The 17,713-nt window shown below is 45.2% G+C and overlaps 1 protein-coding gene across 2 annotated transcripts in view; it reads left to right on the forward strand.

Annotated features, from left to right (window-relative positions):
* Positions 1 to 17,713, forward strand: part of bahcc1b (BAH domain and coiled-coil containing 1b) — a 78,549-nt gene that overhangs the window by 51,693 nt on the left and 9,143 nt on the right. For both annotated transcript variants that reach the window (XM_044014641.1, XM_044014640.1), the window contains exons 11-19: positions 1,419 to 2,375; positions 5,674 to 5,849; positions 6,775 to 6,911; positions 7,146 to 7,250; positions 10,396 to 10,474; positions 10,648 to 10,834; positions 10,914 to 11,075; positions 15,120 to 15,272; positions 15,411 to 15,643. In XM_044014641.1, the coding sequence (XP_043870576.1) occupies positions 1,419 to 2,375; positions 5,674 to 5,849; positions 6,775 to 6,911; positions 7,146 to 7,250; positions 10,396 to 10,474; positions 10,648 to 10,834; positions 10,914 to 11,075; positions 15,120 to 15,272; positions 15,411 to 15,643 (2,189 nt within the window). The remainder of the gene's footprint in view (positions 1 to 1,418; positions 2,376 to 5,673; positions 5,850 to 6,774; positions 6,912 to 7,145; positions 7,251 to 10,395; positions 10,475 to 10,647; positions 10,835 to 10,913; positions 11,076 to 15,119; positions 15,273 to 15,410; positions 15,644 to 17,713) is intronic.

Raw genomic sequence — 17,713 nt, forward strand, 5'->3', positions numbered from 1 at the left:
TGAGTTTGTCTGAAGTGTCTGAAGGTAGTGGTCACTTTCCTTCAAGTCTTTCTGCAGACTTTGCCTCAGGGAATTACCCCCAGTTCATGTTGTATGATACCAACAAACCAATCAGCAATCAAAACAACGACAGCAGTGTGAAAAAGAAACAGGCGTAGGAGAGGCATTATCCTTATCTTGGATAACGATGACATTTTGCCAGAAAGGCCATCCATCCATCCATCTTCTACCACTTTATCCTCCACATAAGGGTCGCTGGGGGTGCTGTGCCAATCTCAGCTGACAAAGGGCTATAGGGGTACACCCTGGACAGCTCGCCAGTTCAGCCAGGAAGGCCAATTATCATCACTCTTACAATCAGTAGAGAGTAAAGAATGTGATATAAAAAGTTCCAAACTTGACAGATTGAGCCACATTTTTACCCTTCGCTGAGGTAAAGAAAAATGGCACACGCCTGATCCAGTGTGTAAGAATTAATGACATCTCACATGGTGAGGTTGTAGAATGTAAAACAAAATAACAATAAACTTGTCCTTCAAAGCACTAAATGAACACTTTAGCTGGTTTGTTTGTTCAGACTGCTGTAAACATGGTGGCACAAGAGGACAGCCTTTGGAAAGCAAGGCCCTTACTTTATGTACACAGAAAAAGGCTAATTCTAAGCTTATGGAAAACAAACCATATGAATTTGAAAGGGATTATATTCTTATGCAAAGTTAAAGGGATTGGGAATGCGAAAGGCAAACTCCAGAGAATGTCCAGACCCAAATCCCGAGACATCACCTGGAGTCCATCTCTGAAAAACAGCCACAGAGAGAAAGACACTGTTTGAAAGAGAGAGAAAAGAGGGAAGGGTGCTGCTTTGCTTTTATCTGATCCTTTCCTCTGTGTGCCCTTCAGAATGTGTGTGCAGTTGTGTTTGTGTTCAAGCGAAAGAGGGACAGCGGGCAGGTCGGCCAGTAAGGTCAGAGTAAGCATGTGGGCTCTCAGTGTGTCATGTTGTGTGTGTGTGTGTGTGTGTCTGAGCCTTCACATAGTACGTGTCACAGGAGGAAGGTCAATGAAATCCTCGGATAGACCCTTCTTATCCTTCAGGGGTCCTTGAGAGGTACGGGCGGAAGGATACGCATTCATCTGTGCGTGCTGTCAGGGGGCGGAGGGATACCATCAATAATAAGAATGCAGGGGTGACAGGGCCCGGTGCTGCAATCACAGGAAAACAGCAGCGAATCATCAATATCCCACATAAATCTATACACACACACACAAAACACAGACTGTGTATAAGTACTTTACACGTACATTTTCTGTTTTCTGTTCCAGAGACAATTGAGATTCCGCTTTTCCTTTTTAATGCTTGAGAATTTGTTTTTTTACGTGTCAGCACACATATTAAACCGTTCCCTTTTCCCCACCAGACTTGCCACCTGTTTACTCCTACCCTCCAATCACCATGGGCTACAAGGCTGGACCTTCACCTGCTGAAGCTCGATTGGCTGAACAAGCTACGGTGGAGGCAGAGCCAGCAGAACCAGACTCCAAGTCCCTCCCACGTCCACACCACATGACCCAAGAAGAGAAAAGAAGCAGGGAAGAAGAAGAAGAGGATGTGAGAGACTGTGAAGTGTTGGAATCTCAGAGTGGAGTTGCAGAAGAAGAGAAGGGGGAAAGGAGGGCGGAAGCAAAAGGATGCTCCGTCTCAGAGCCAGGGAGCAAGCTTTCTGGATCCTCGCCATGCCCTTCCCCAGCTCCAGTCCCAGATCCAGCCTGCCCAGCCACAGCCACCGGCATAACCCTAAAAGTAGAGCTCTCTCTGGGTTGTCAGGGCCAGGAGGCCAGCCTGGAGGAGCCGCAGCTATCCAAAGAGCAGGAGGATGATCTGGAACGTGGAAAAGAGGACATGGTAGAGGATGAGACGGAGAGAATGAAGCCTGACCCAATAGAATGTACCGTCTCTGTGCCTGTAGAGCCTGAAGAGCAGAACAATGAGGAGGAAGAGGAGGAGTGTGACAAAGATGGAAAGATTGTAGATGTAGCTGAGGATGACAAGAAGGAGGAGGAGGAGAGTGGCACAAGTCCTGATGAAGACTTGGTGGAGGTTACCTGTAGCTCTCCTGCTCCTTCTCCAGCCTGTGAAGCCGCCCTCCTCACTCCCTCAGCAAGCACAGCCGCGCAGCTCCAAGGAGCCTACATGTGGAGCCTGGAGCTCCTGATCGCAGCGGCTCTGTGCGCCACCAGAGATGCCTTGTACCCACCTGCACCTGTCGCCCGGGCCCCGAGTCCTCCACCTCACCACGGTATGGAGATACTGGGAGAGTTGGCCGAGCTGGAGATCCAGCAGAGGAACAGAGAGAGCAAAGAGAACGTCACCGAAGGTGAGGAGAATTTCTTTTAAGACCCTTTTTGCCTTCCAGCCTATACCATCTAACATTTTCAACCACCGTATAATAGCCTGTGAGAGAACCCCCACATTTATTTGGGTTACAATAGAGACAACAAAGGAGACGGTAACCATGCTTGATTTGGTTGTGTGAGGAGGTTCCACACATGTACAACCAAACGTGTAAAAAGTATAATCTAGGCCTTATAAAATACATTAGGGGGCCACTTTATTAGGTACACAGGAGTGGTCTTCTGTTGCAGTAGCCCATTGTGATGTGCTTTCAGGGATGTTCTGCTTTATACCTTGGTGGTAACAAGTGGTTATTTGAGTTGTTGTTGCCCTAATATCATTTCAAAAGGGTCTGTCCATTCTCCTGTGACCTTGAGCATCAACAAGGCATTTATCTCAGTGGATATTTTCCTCCTTTTTCTGGACCACTCTCTGTAAACCCCGGTAATGGTTGTGCTTGAAAGTCCCAGTAGATGAGCAAGCTCACCGTTTTCAAAGTCACTTTAAGTCACCTTTCTTCCTCATTGTGATGCTCTATTTTGAACTCCGGCAGCCTCATTATTCTAAGGATTCAAAGGATTCAAAGGCTTTATTGTCGCGATCAAAACAAAAACATCCCATATCTCTGCAATGACATTCTTCTTATGACCACGTTGTGACCATGTGATTGGCTGATGAGACACTACAGAGCAGTTGAACAGTTGCACCTAAAGTGGCCAGAGGTGAGTGTGACGTCTCGAATGAGAAACAACAATGTACGCAGTGATTGCATGAGTCACTTTACATTACACCCAGTGCACACTACAGTTGTTGTTGTGTTTTCGGGGGCCGGGACTACAACGTCCGTGAAAATCAGATCAAGGAAACTTTTTTTTTTTGTTTTTTTACCCTACTTCTTGTCAACACGCACACACACACACACACACACACACACACATACACTGACGGTGAACCAAAAACAAGGATATGGGAGACGTGTGCAACCCAGATGTGGAGACTATGAACTCATGAACACATGCAAACATTTTCCCACTCACTGTCCTGCTTCCTCCCTCAGCTCGGACTCTCTATTCTAGACTACGCTGCTCCCTCTGGGATGGGTGTATATTTGTGTGTTTGTTTGGGGGGGGGGCGCCGGCATGGAGATGGACAAACAAGTGGAGCTTCAGACACAAGCCGGGACACACACACACACAGTGTGTCCCCCAGGCTCTGCCGTCTTGCTTTGCTTATTAGACCCTTTCTTTTAAAACACTTCTCCTGTAAGCGCTCCTATTTTCCTCGTTGTCCCTCTGAGAGAAAGTGTTTTTATTTATGCCAGGATCAGAGTGTGTGTGTGTGTGCACATCGGTGTGTGTGTAAGCTGTTAAGTAATCCCAGATGAATCCCCCCCGCTCTCCTCCGTCAGAGTCTGTGTGTCTCTCCACCAGGCTGCCTGCACCTCCTCCTCCCACTGTTATTATTTCCCCTCACACACTTCCTCGTCGTCTTCTCCTCCTTTTTTTTAAATTATTATTAAACCAATGTAATCTTGTGTGTAAATCCTGCCTCTGCAAGCCTTGTTGATGGAATTAATAAGTGTAAAAATCATAAGTCGCTCCGCAGCTGTGTGTGCGTGTGTGTCACATATGGAGCGTGCCGGCTGTGCATTTTGTTTACGTGTGCACGTGGTTAACATGTGTAATAGGTGTGAAATCAATAAGTCCTGTTTGCGGCGTGGAAGGCGCTCGGCAAAAATTGCAGCACGTTTATTTTAAAACCGCACTCCGGCCCCCGCCGTGTGAAATGTTATTAATGTCGCTGATGGCGTGTTTTTGGCGTCGCGAGCGTGTTCGAGATGAAACCGATCCCGTACAGATGCATTTATGCCACTTCTTGACATGGACGGATATCTCAGCCGCTCACTGGAGATTGCAATTACAGATTAAGGAATCAAGAGATTCTTTCCCCTGCAGTGTAAATTAACAGCGTTACTTCTTACATGAGCATCACACTTTTCCGTATCCCTTCACGTTTACTTTATATTGCAATTTCAGCTCAATAAATTCCTTAATGGACTGTAATGATCACATATCAACTGAAAGTGTTTTTAATTTTGTGCCACTGTTCCTCTTTCCCCCCCTAAAATTCCTTTGTGCCTCCTCTTATTACATCCTTTGCCCACTGTGGGGACACAGTGTGGTGTTATTGCTGCGTATGTGCGTGTGTGTGTGTGTGTGAGGGTATATACATCGATTGTGGCTCTCCTCCAGGAGACTAAACGAGGTGTGGTGATGTCAGTGGTGATGTCATGCTGTCACGGTAACCGGAGCGTGCCATTGGTCTAACAGATGAGACGGCACTGACCTCTGCGAGCCGGGACAGGACGAATCCGTGCGCGCGTCTCGGGTTCTTCCCGCTCTCTGAGGAGTTGCCCCGTCTTGTTTTCACATCCGTTTCGCCCTTCTTCTCGAACCTTCCTTCACAGTAGAGGACTCCATCCTTCTTTTCTCCTCCTCCTCCTCTCTTTCCTCTCCTTTTTGCTGCATTTCTGTCTCGGTCTGTCTCCCGCTCAAACACGCGCGGCTTTAATAATGTCAGATGTCAGTGAATAGGCCTTGCAGCTCCAGTGCACAGTGAGAGTGATCCGATGAAACCTCTCCTCTTCTCTTCCTCTCCTCCTCTCCTCCTCTCCTCTCCTCGAAGGGGAAATTGGATTCTGTCCATGTCCATAATGAGGAGTTGTAGGAGAATAAATAGATAGCTCAATAAACGCTCTGCCTCTTATTGCTTCTCCTCCCCTTTACTCCCCATCCCCTCCCCCCTTCCATCACAGCAGCACCTCCTCCTCCTCTTGCTGCCTCTTCTCCTCCTTCTCTCCAGTACTCCCTCATGCCCATGTCTGCGCAGCTCAGGTGAATGTGTATATTCAGAACGAGTGTTTTGTTTGCTTAGATTTGTGTGTGTGTGTGAACGTGTTAGTGTGTGTAGAGTCTCATGAATATTCTCATTCATCTGCTGTTGCTGTGACAATGACAGAGTTAATGACAGTGACGGATGTAGAGATGCTTCTCTCATACTCCCCCTTGTGTGTGTCAGTATACGTGTTGTGTGTGTGTTTGTGTACGATTAGACGTGAACACACGCATACATCAAATAAACTACCTAATATCATAAGTATCGCCACTTTTCCAAGGCGCAGTCTCACCGCGGCCGTAAGAAAATAAATCCCTGCATGTCAGCCTTCGTATGTGATGCAACAATCTGACACCGCCGCGCTTCTCCCTCTGTCTCCGTTGCAGGTGAGGACATGCTGACCTTCGACCTCCACAGTCTGGCGACGCTGGCGGCCGCCCGTGCTCTGGAGATGAACGAAGGAGGAGGAGGAGCCGTAGATGTTGGCGTGGAGCGGCAGTGTCCCATCAGGAAGAGGCTCAACCTGCGCAGGAAGTGCAGCTGGACGCCTCGTCACGAGCCGGTGAGGATCGACTCAAGAGTATTTTATGTTTATGCAGAGACATAATGTGTGAATGGAATGGAAACACCTCACACATTTGTTGTTGTTTCTGACGTAGAAAACAAATGTTCTCACATTACATTTGCACTTAATTTTGCTGTCAAGTTGAGATAGGATAATATTATGTTGAATAGTTAAAGCACACAGAGGCTGCTGATGTGAACAAATTATGCCAAATCAGGAAGAGATCACCTGTGGCAACCCTAAAAAATTGGGAGCAGATGCCAACTACCACAAAACACCAACAAAGAAGGAAAGAAATACATTTTAAAAATGTAGAACAAGAATCCAGAAAAGGCACTAATGCAACTTCTCAAATGCCAACGTCTGTATAGTGCATAATTGTGTATTATTCAGCTTCACATTCAATGGTTTAGATTTGAAGGGGTGATTTGTACCAAATACAATCCTCAGTCTTACAACTAGTTAACTGAGGATAATCTGTTCTAGTATCATTTGCAGCTCATTGTTTACGGTTGTAGAAATCTCATTAACTCTGGATGCACTCATATATGTATATATATATATATATATATATATATATATATATATATATATATATATATATATATATATATATATATATATATATATATATATATATATGTATATATATATATATACATATATATATATATATGTATATACATATATGATTGCGTGTCATAATGTTTGATGTGCAGTTTGATCTTTAAAGAAATCTTTGCTTTTATATCTAAATGAACTGCTTTTGGGGACAAAACTTGTGATCGCTGTGGTTAGAAAAGCCTCTGCCAGGCTGCACAAACACTGGCTGCCTACTTCAAATATTCATTGGAACTCCATTTGTTTTCAGCCTTTTTAAATTTCCTCTGTTATTGTGTGTGTGTGTGTGTGTGTGTGTCAGGTGTGCCCAGTGAAGGGCTCCATGGAGACAATGGGAGGGGAGGAGTTGGCCATGCGCGTCCAGCTGGCTGAGCTACAGCGCCGCTACAAAGAGAAACAGAGAGAACTGGCCAAGCTACAGAGGAAACACGACCACCAGTGAGCAGAGAACACACACACACACACAGGAATGAATCATGCATTCCTACATCGGCAATTCTGCTGTCATGCCGCATCCTCCTGATTTATCAGGACTTGCAGTCTGCTCATACCTAATGCAGTTTGACCTGTAGCCGATGCAAGTTTCCTCCACATTTCTCACAATCTTTTGATCCGTCTCTCTCTCTGTCTCCCCGTCTCCGTCCACCTACCCGCTCGCCTCCCTCTCCGCAGGAAAGAGGAGACGTCTCGCAGCCCCGCGCGCCGGGGGCCCGGCCGCCCCCGCAAGCGCAAGTCCACCCCCGGCCCAGCTGCCGCGGAGAGTTCCAAGAGACTCAGGTCAGTGCTGCGATGTGGCGTCGGTATAATCAGGGTGATTGGCAAAAGCCCCGCTCATTCATCCACCCATTCATTCACCCATCCCTGATTTCTGTTTGTGTTCCCGGTGAAAGGCGCGGTTGATTTCTCAAGAAGTTTCTTCTTCTTCAGCTGAATTGATTCAAATGCTCTGCGGCTGATGGTTTAGCCTGATTGGGCAGTGGAACGAGCCGCTCACACACACACACACACACACACACACACACACACACACACACACATGATGGAACCCGTGTAACTCGCTGTGATTTCAAAATGAGAGGAGGCAACAGAGACGAGGCCTTCATTAATCATCATTAATCACTTTTAATCATATTTATCACTCGCATTGATTATGTCCCGATTCCCTGTGAACCTCCCGCATATATTAATACAGCCGGACAAAGTCCTGATGTACAGTTATTACAGTGATAAACGACTCCACATCACCCTCCACACAGTATTTAACACTTTCCATGCTCTCACACACACACACACACACACACATTCCTGCGCACGCACGCACGCACACACTCGCAGTGATAAATGTGTTTTCTCATGCTGCCCCACCTCTGTTAGCATGTGCACCCGTCGCCTTGATAAAATGATTAGAGAAACTCAAGGTTTGTCACGGGTAGCCGTGATTAGAAAGCGCTAATGAAAATGACAATAAAAGGCTTTAGTCTTACATGCCGCCGCCGCCGCGCCGCCACAACTCGTTTTAATTAGCAGAGCCCGGGGTTTTGCTACGTGCGTGAGCGGCATTTCTGTCATTATTAAGCAGCCTTGCGTCGTCTGTTTATGCTTTTTCATGTCTTTGTGAGAGTCGTGTGAGGGTGAAAGGGAAACGGTGGGAGATGGAGAGGGAAGCGGCGACCTCTCTCAATCCCACTGGACGAAAAACCCTGTTTAATCCGGGGGTTTAAAGAGGTCTTTGACCAGTTTAAGCTGCATTCACACCAGGGTCAGGATCAGTATTAGTGGGGATGCAGAATTTCTCCTTTGTCTTCTTCCTTTTTTTGCCAGTGATGCAAAATGACTTGATACTTTCATACATGAATGCTTGTAGTAGCAATTGCAGTGTTTTGTATAACTCGAGATAGAGGTCAATATTTTCTATTCCATCATTCAGATCAGTTGAAAGAGGGTTTGAAAGAGGGACCACTTGTGTTGTAATTTGGTGATTTGATTGGCCACCGCTTGGCTTTTTGTTTTTAAAATTAGTTTGTTTTTAATTAGTTTTTAGAGCATTTAATTTCGTAGTTTTTATTCATTTTTGGTTTTTGTAATATGGAGTGTTTGCCAGGTGTAGGATTCAAAAAGGTGATAATAATTAAAAGTGGTGTGTCTCAAATACAACCTTTCAAAGTTGGCAGCAGAGAAAAAAATAAATACATAATAGACGAAAACCAAGCACATTTTCAACCACAATTTGAGTTTGTTTTTAGTTACTTTTATAAACACACAATTCAGTTTCAGTTAGTTAGTTATCTTTATTTTTATTTCAGTTACTGAAAATGTTTTTTCAATTTTATCTCAGAAAACAACATGCCTGATAGCAAACCGAGTAATGCTAGAACTGTATCATGGAAAAGGAGGATTCTCTCTTGAACACTCAACAGACTTCACTGTGTGTAGCTCCACCCCTTTTTGGAGCCGGTCCATCAGAATCGCTGCTACCCCAGCAGAAGGGGCACCAAAAACTAGGATGGTACAGCATGGATTCGCAAATAACTGTGTGACATTCCCGAACTGCAGCACTTGACGGAAAATGCGCCTAAACACTGAAAATCAGTCCCAGACCCGAGTAGTGGGCGCATAATATATGGAAATGCACAAGACGTACATGTACGCACTCAGTGTAGTGCAGGTGAGGACGTGACGAGGCATAAATGTGGGGGATTAGAGGCTCGGAGGGGTCAGACAGATGTGCAGACTCCTCTTCCTCTCTCACTCTCTCTCTCTCTCTGTCTCTCTCCTGGGAGCGGAGATGCTGAGAGCCAAACCTTCCCTCTGTGGGAATATAGGATTCACCTGCCTCAGACACAGCTGCTAACAGAGTGCGTGTGTGTGTGCGCTGACTGCCTGAGGTCTGAGAGAGTATGCATACAATGAAGGAAGGACAGGGAGAGAAGGAGAGAGAGAGGAAGGGAGGAGTGTTCAATAGAGGTTAGTGTTTATCGATTGAGCCCTGAAGCTCCGGTCAACGGACAGACTCCCCCGAGACTGCTTCATCTCTCTCTCTGTCTCCCTCCCTTCCCCCTCAGCTGTTCTCCTCCTCCTCCCCTTGTTCCTCTCTCTCTCTCTCTCCCTCCCTCGATGTCTGTGTGTGTGTGTGTCTTCTCCTCTCTCTTATCACTTGGATCCTTTCACGTGGTGATTCAGCACAGTTTCATATTCGCACAGTTGCTGAATATTTGCCGTCAAACTGTCTCTTACCTCATCAAAGTTACGAGAAGAGTGGGAAGAGAGAGAGAGAGAGAGAGAGAGAGGAAGAGAGAGAGACCAGAAGAGTGGGGAGGGAGAGAGGGAGAGAGAGAGAGAGAGAGAGAGAGACGAGAAGAGTGGGGAGAGAGAGAGAGAGAGAGAGAGAGAGAGAGAGACGAGAAGAGTGGGGAGAGAGAGAGAGAGAGGGGTAAATACCAGCAGAGCTCGTTCAGGTGCTTTAAAAAAAACCTTGAAAAGGTGCTTGAATTGAAATTTTGTGTGATCAAGGTTTTGCAGAGTGCTTGTCAATGTTTTGGGGGAGTGAAGTGCTTGAAAGTGCTTGAAACTGTGGCTGTGTATTTCGTTCACAACAAAAAATAAATCTATCCTCGTGACTCGGTAGTTTTCACTCATTAGATGGAGAAATGGAAGTGAGCTGTAAAGAATGAACTGCTTCTTCTTCTTCTTCTGCCTGACGGGTGACATATTCTGGTCTTTTTTTTTTTTTCCTGGGTGAACTCACTCACACTCACACACAAAGGCTCTGCGGACAACTACAGACTCTGTAAGGGTCTGGAAAAGCTTTAAAAATGGGCATTGGAAGTGCTTGAATATGAGCTTTAACGTGTGATTGGATTCATCCTGTAGCATGGACATCGTTTATTCAAGTGCACCTTTGCTTTGCTTTCATTTTGTCCAGGGCTGAGCTGAATTTGTTGGAGGAGAAAGCCAGGAAGAAAATGACCAGTCATGGACTGAAGAGCCTCAGTGGTGCACAGGTTGGTCTCTCACACACACACACACACACACACACACACACACACACACACTCTGACAACTACTTCCTGCTGCTTTCTCTCTCTCTCTCTCTGCTGGATGTTTCAATTAAAGAAAAAAAAAAAAAGAAAAGGAAGAGGAGTCGATAATTAGCCGCTCCGCTCTCCGTCCACAGATGAAAGCTTGCTGTAAGCACAGAGGAAGACCCAGCACTCTGAGCTCCAGGTTGGCCAGGCGGGTCACCCAGCTGAAGCAGAAGGCCGCAGCGCAGCGCGGTGCACCGTCGGCAGCCGCGCTGCACTGCAGAGGGGACCCCCGGGCAGAGGAGGCGCCCAAGAGTCACTGCAGGCAGACGGGGAAAGGTGAGGAACACGATGCACGCGTATGTTTGTTGCTGCCGTCCCAGAAAGACACTCTTTAACTTGACGGTTGATCCCTCAGATCTTCAGCAGGACTGGGCAGCCGGTCAGAAGAGGAAGAGAGGACGGAAGCCCAAAGTGTTGTTGGGCGTCAACTCGAACAGAAGTCATCATAAAGAGGACCAGACGTCTGACAAACATGGAGTTAGGGGAGAGAAGAGTGACAGCGAGAGCTCAGAACATGGTGAGTCACACACACACACACACACACACACACGAGATCCTCCAGATGAGAACTCACAACTGTTTTGTGGGAGTACCATAAGATATCTGTTGATTTGATTCAAACAGCATCAACCAGACATTGTGAAATGACACAATCACAGTATGCTGAGTTGATAAAATGTACAAATTCACCAAAAAAAATCAGATACAATCCAGAAAACACCAGAATAAAAGTGAGAAATGTGCATGTCTTCCATGCTGCAGTGGACATACTGTACATAAGAGGATATAAAAGAAGAAAAATAGAAAAAAATATAATTATGTATCAGAAAGATATCAGTGGACGCTTCAGGCTGTGGTATTTTACATACTTAAAAAAAAAGTGGTATTGAGTCATCCCTATTAAAAACCCATAAATGCAGCCATGGATGGATACGCCTGTCGTCCACATTACCACGGTGTTTTAGAGCCTCAAAAACAGAAGAAGACGAACTTTTACAACGCGGCCGACTCCACTTTAGTCTGAAAACTGCATTGTCTGGACACGCAGAGATGGAGAAACATTTGAAGCAGTTACCGACATTCACTCCCTGACTTCCTGCCATGACTTAACTGTCAACTCTCACCTCATAGTTGGCCAAATTACAGATGCAGATCACGCTCTACGGTGGCCTGGAAGTGCAAACCATTATTACAACATGTGAAACACTTTTATAAATCCCAAAAACAAATGTGAACCTTACAAGGTGATGCAAAAACAAATTTCACAGATGTGAATCAGTGACTGTACGTTTTTTTTTTTCTTTGTCTTATGCAGCACTGCTTCCTTTCAACCTGGCTTTCAAAATAAGAGCCAAAAAACTGCTCACTTTTTCACTTCCGGGTTCATGTCTTTGTAATAACGGCGTGCACTTCCAGGCCACCATACTTAAATGGTGGCCTTTTAAATCTAAAAATGCTGGTTTCCAAATGAAAACGTAGCCGCATGGATGGATGTAGCTCACACGTCCATGAGTGTGTTTCTTCTGCTTGTGCGAGATTGAGACGTCAGCCATCTTCGGGGACCTCCTTTCCCTTTCCCCGGCTCGTCTGTCACACCATTAAACCCGTTAACGACTTGCCACAGGCATCCGACGCAGCCACCCCTGCCCTCAACACTGTACGGTAACGTGAGCCCACTCTGGCCGCAGACAGAATGTCGCACCCTCTCCCTTTCCCTTCTTCACCTCCCTGAGTCCATGAAACTGCTCCCCCCTCAAAGGCCTCGAGACTCTGAGACACAAATGACGTCCCACAGGAGAGGAGCACGGGGGAATATGAAACAGACAAAAAGTTCAGGAAAATGCCAAAATGTCTGAATGACCTTGTGACCTTGGTGGCATGGAGAGGTAGTGATTTAATATGTATGTGTGTGTGTGGGAAAGAGACGGGGGGCAAAGTGTTGACGAGAACGCCATGTAAGTGACAAGTGTGTCAGAGATGTGTCAACACCTGACACGACCCCCACAGTCGGCGACACACAGATGCCAGAGTGTGAGCCTTAAGAGTGTGTGTGTCTGTGAGAGAGAGAGAGTGTGTACAGTCTCACTAGTGGGTGTGTGTGTGTGTGCCAACATTTGTCGCACATCGCTGCATTTAAGGAACAAGCGTCGCCTTATTGTGTAGCCACCAAAGGTTTCAATATGCAACACTTGAGCGCCACTAGTCACCGCAGTTGAGCACACATGTCAGAGCCAAACAAAAGCGATCGTGACAGTCTAAGCTCTCGTGCCTCGTCGAGCCGGTCACCAACGAAAACAGACGTGCAACATGATGAATGCATCAAGTTACTTAGGAGTCAGGGAGGAGGAGGAGAGCTTTGAGTCATTTCGGAACCATTTTGTGGCTCCGAGAGCTCGACATCATGGAAATGCCAGATTAATATTACCTCTGATTGTATCTGAAGACATTCTAGCCAAAGCATGAGCTTTGTTTGTAAGTTAATCTGGTGAGTCACCTTCATTTGGATGTTTTTGAACTCCTCCTCTAATCTCCTAATGACGGCATAAACACCCCCATTTTAAAGAATTAACAGGTTGTGAATGTTTCTGGAACTTTCTATATGGAGACAAAGATGGCAAACTATCGTGACCCAGATCACAATACCGAGTTAGCGTGCATATCTGTAACACCTAAAAAACGAATAATTTAAAGAAATGTTATTTTAATCCTTAGAACACAGAGGATTTACGCTGCTTTTTTCCATTACTATGTTAAAACTTATATACAGAGGCTATAAAAATATGCAATATAGAGGGTTTAATATCCCTATAGGTAATCTGATGAAAAAGATTTTGTTTTTGCATTTTCACCAACTAACAACTAAAGTTCTAATTTATTTTTAAACCGGATTGAATTTTTGAAATTTGGAAATATGTAAAAAGTTAGCTTGACTTGTTATTATGAGCAAAAATAAAAGGAAAACTGTCTTCTTGTGTGTGTAAAAAAAAAAAAGATTTAAATTAATCATAACTTTGACTCAGCAACACATAAGAAGACAAAGAAAATGCATATTGTAAAGGCTGAAGATGTGCTCTATAAACACACACCCCAGGATGTCCATATAAGGAGAATTTAGCAAGGGTATACTGTGAGCACTAACAGTTTAATTAATTAAAACTTAATTTTATTGACACATAAATCTTACCAAAACCATTGGGAAAATTCTACAAAATTAGTTTGGGGACCCAAAAATAATCACCCGTGACCCCTCTGTGGGTCCCGACCCAGTGTTTGGGAATCTCTGCGTTCAAAACAACCCCATGTGAAACGCAGTAAATATTCATAGACGGACTCCTGCGGCGCTCAAATGCAAACGTCATAACCGGCGACCAGAACAGAGGCCTCGCTAACAACACAGAGAAGAGGGAGAGAAGGGGGAGCGCGTGTGCGCTTTCCAACTGGAAGGGTCAGGGGTTTGATCCCCTGCTCCACTCGTCTACATGCCGACGCGTCCTAGGGCAACACACTTAACCCCGTGTCGCTGTGCCTGCAGCATATTAATGGCTGTGATAGATGCGTGACAGATACAGTGCCGCATATAGATGAGCTGTATGAATGTGTAAGTGAATGGGTGAATGGTTGTGGCTTTGTGTGGTCATCAACGACCCGAACGTTTACATTTACTCTTCTATACTGTATACACACAATATAAAGACACTTTATATTGTACATACAGTACATTCTTATAGCCTCTGCATATACAAACATTATTGGAAAAAAAAATGAACATAGTAATAGAAAAAAATCTGCCTAAATACCTATTAAATATAATATTAAAATAATAAACTAATATTAAAATAAGTTAAAATATTAAGAAGGAAAAGATGAATATTTAAAAAAAAGAAACAAAGTAAGAATTAAAAACAATAAGATAGATTAAGGGTCATCCTACAAGCTCCTGATCTTTGGTCCTCAGTGACCTTGTAATATCATTCATTCATTCATCTTCTAACACTTTATCCTCCACATGATGGTCACAGGGGTCGCTGGTGACAATCCCAGCAAAAGCCCGGTACATCCCGGACAGATCGCCAGTCCATCGCAGGGCTACATATAGAGACTAACAGCCATTCACTGTGTAGATTCAGTGATTTAAAAAGTGTATTTTAGTCTTTAATCCAGGACCTCTGCTGTTTCATGTGGGTATTTGGGAAGTCTAAGGTCAGTAGTGCAGCAGCAGCAGCAGCTAAAGACCCCCTGGGTTCTGAACAGAGCAAAACATCAATAACAACAACATGACATTGATTTAGTCAGTTATAGCATGACAAGGAGTGTCTGCACAGGAAGCAGGAAGTGTTTACCAAGAGAATTTATAGAAAAGGAACCAACGGAGAACTTCAGCTGATGCACTGGACCTCATGGTCGGCCTGAAGCAGTGCCACACTCGAGTTTAGCCACGGGCGTCTGAACTGAAATGAACTGAACATGCTGGAGGAATACTGAGAGCCTACTTGTCAATATGTGCCTGTCAATCGAGTCCCAGACTTTCCTGACTGATCCTCCTGATGCTGTGTCTCCACAGACGACGATGACGACGACGGCAGCTACGACAGTGAAGACGGAGCTGGTGACATCAAGGCTAAAGAAAGTGCTGCAAACCCTGGACCATTTTCTTCACAATCTTCCAAGCTCCAAACCAACCAGAAACCCAGGAGTAAGAGACCAGAGCCTACAGGTATGCTGCTGTTCTACAAAAAAACTCTTTATCATGGAGAATAATAACTCCTTTTACTTATCAAAAGAATCAAGGAATTCTGAAAACTCTCATGCGACATTCGTTGTCTGACTTGTCTGATTTCTCTTTGAACCTCAGGCATCGAGCACATGTCCAGTACAGCGCACAGAAAACCAAGCTTTGCCAACTCAGAGCGGAGATGTTCGGACCACCAGGGGACTAAGAGAGCTTCTCTGCCCAGCTGGGGCGTGTCGTCGGTGGGCCGCAGCTTTGGGGACGGACGGGTGAACCACGGAGCGGTGACGGAAGCAAATAGGAGCAGCAAGGATTCCGTGAGGAAGACCTCAGTGGGACAAAGCATTCTGGGGAAGGTAAGACATTGGAGTGGACAGACGTGGCGATGTGTAAGATTGCAGTAACAGGTGTCTTGAGTAGTCCTGTCTCTCAGCAGTAAATGTCCTTGGTTCAAATACTGTTGCAACAGAGTTTTCCCTACGTGTGGGTTTTCTCCAGGTACTTCCTCCCATGGTCCAAAAACATGCAGATTAATTTGAGACTCTAACCTACTTGTCAAAAAGCCCATTATAATCTAGCTTTAAACAGGTTTCTCACCAATGGGAATGTGTTTAATTAGCATTCCCACCTGGGTTAAATTACTCAACTTTGGCTCCGATTGGCATCAGTGGGAACATACAACCCCGGCGGAACATGCTAAATTCTTCTTTCTCTGCTCTCATTTTGCCAGAAATGTGCAATTTCTGGTGCAACGCGACGTCCTTCACATTAATGCTTGTAGCAATTTTTTCTTTTTTACTTTTTTAAACCCTTAAGGAAATTCTTTCTCTGCATTTAACCCATCCTCTACTAGGAACCTCCCGAGAGTTAGGAGTAGTGGTCAGCAATGGGGGTTGGGTACCTTGCTCAGGTTTACCCCCAGTCCTTAGACCTTGCTGGGGACTTGAACCGGCAATCTTCCGGTTACAAGCCAAGTTCCCTTTCCACTTGGCCATGGCTGGCCCCAATTCTTGCTTTTTTAAATTTGGGACTGCGTTTCATGTTTATTTCATCAATCTAATCGTCTTGGGCAGCACATGGCCAATGCTAGGATGTACCAAGTGCTGGGGTGCCTCTGAGCAACCATTGGCTTGGGAATCATGTTAATCGGCTTTATTTGGGTTTAAAAAATGTTGAGTTATACCCACAAATTTTTGCAGTAAAAGAAGCTAAATTGGTCTTAGGCTCTGGACTCACATACCCAACGATTGGCTGACGGCAAAGAATGGTGTAAAAAGTTGCACATGCACTCCAGTCAACCAGCATGTATGTGTTGTAGTGGTTTTCTGTAAGTATTTGTCATTGAACACCGGAAGAACAGTTTGGCAGCAGCACGTATGTGATCATGTTGCTGCAGTTATATTCACATCCGGGTGTCGGTGTGAATATGGGTGTGAATGAGACTGGCTGTAGCGCCAAATGATAAGTGGCTCACATAATGGATGTTGAGGGTGTTAATCGGTCGTCTCTGTGCTCTGGCCTTATAAAAGTATCCAAAAACAATAACTGGAGTGGATATCAAAGCCAGAGAGACGCACATCCATTCATCAATGTGCTACAAAGGTGCCTTTTCTGGCGGATTCTTCACACAAACGTGCAAGAGAAAGTGATATCCTGCGTGAGAGTCCCAATTAATGTCTTTTATCATGAAATTATAAGTCGGAGTAATTACGTTAATGTTTTATGACAAAGCCAGAGTGGACAGGAGAAGTATGAGGTTCAGACGGTGGCTGACTGGAAATGTGAGTAAAAGAGGAAAGGTGACTCAGAGAAAATCACTCCCTTTGGCTTTTCACAAAGACACGGGATTTTGACGAAGCCCTAACCTCACACTCACTCCTTCTTCTTCTTCTTCGCTGACGTGACCCACACCCAAATAATTCCTGTTCCCTTCAAGACTCGGCTAAGCTCGAGCGGTAAATCAATATATAAGTCGCTTGTTTTTACAAAATGTGCTCTTGTCATTACAGTAGGTGTGCGCTTGCATGCGTCCTGCAGCGCGCAGACACTCACTGGGCCTGTTGTACTCTTGTATTTGTGCAGGCAACTGTTGGCGAGAAACCCGCGTTCGTTTTTTTTAATGAGAAAATGCCCCCAAGGTTTTCTTTGACTTGCTGAGTCATCTTGAGGGTATGTCCAAAAAAACACATAACTCCAAACCAAACAGAGGAGTATAAAGATAATCAGTGGCCGTAACCTTGTGCACACCCACACATTCCAGCACACACACACACACACACAGCACAAGCGCTAAAGGGAAATAATCACCTGTGCCCTCTGGTGACGAAACTTCTGTCACTTAAATATATGGTCTCCTCATGTGGAAAACACCAAGAGACAACACACACACTCACACACACACACGCACTGGTTTCCATGACTTCAGA

Source organism: Solea senegalensis, linkage group LG18 (genome assembly GCF_019176455.1).
Source record: "Solea senegalensis isolate Sse05_10M linkage group LG18, IFAPA_SoseM_1, whole genome shotgun sequence".
Taxonomy (NCBI): domain Eukaryota; kingdom Metazoa; phylum Chordata; class Actinopteri; order Pleuronectiformes; family Soleidae; genus Solea; species Solea senegalensis.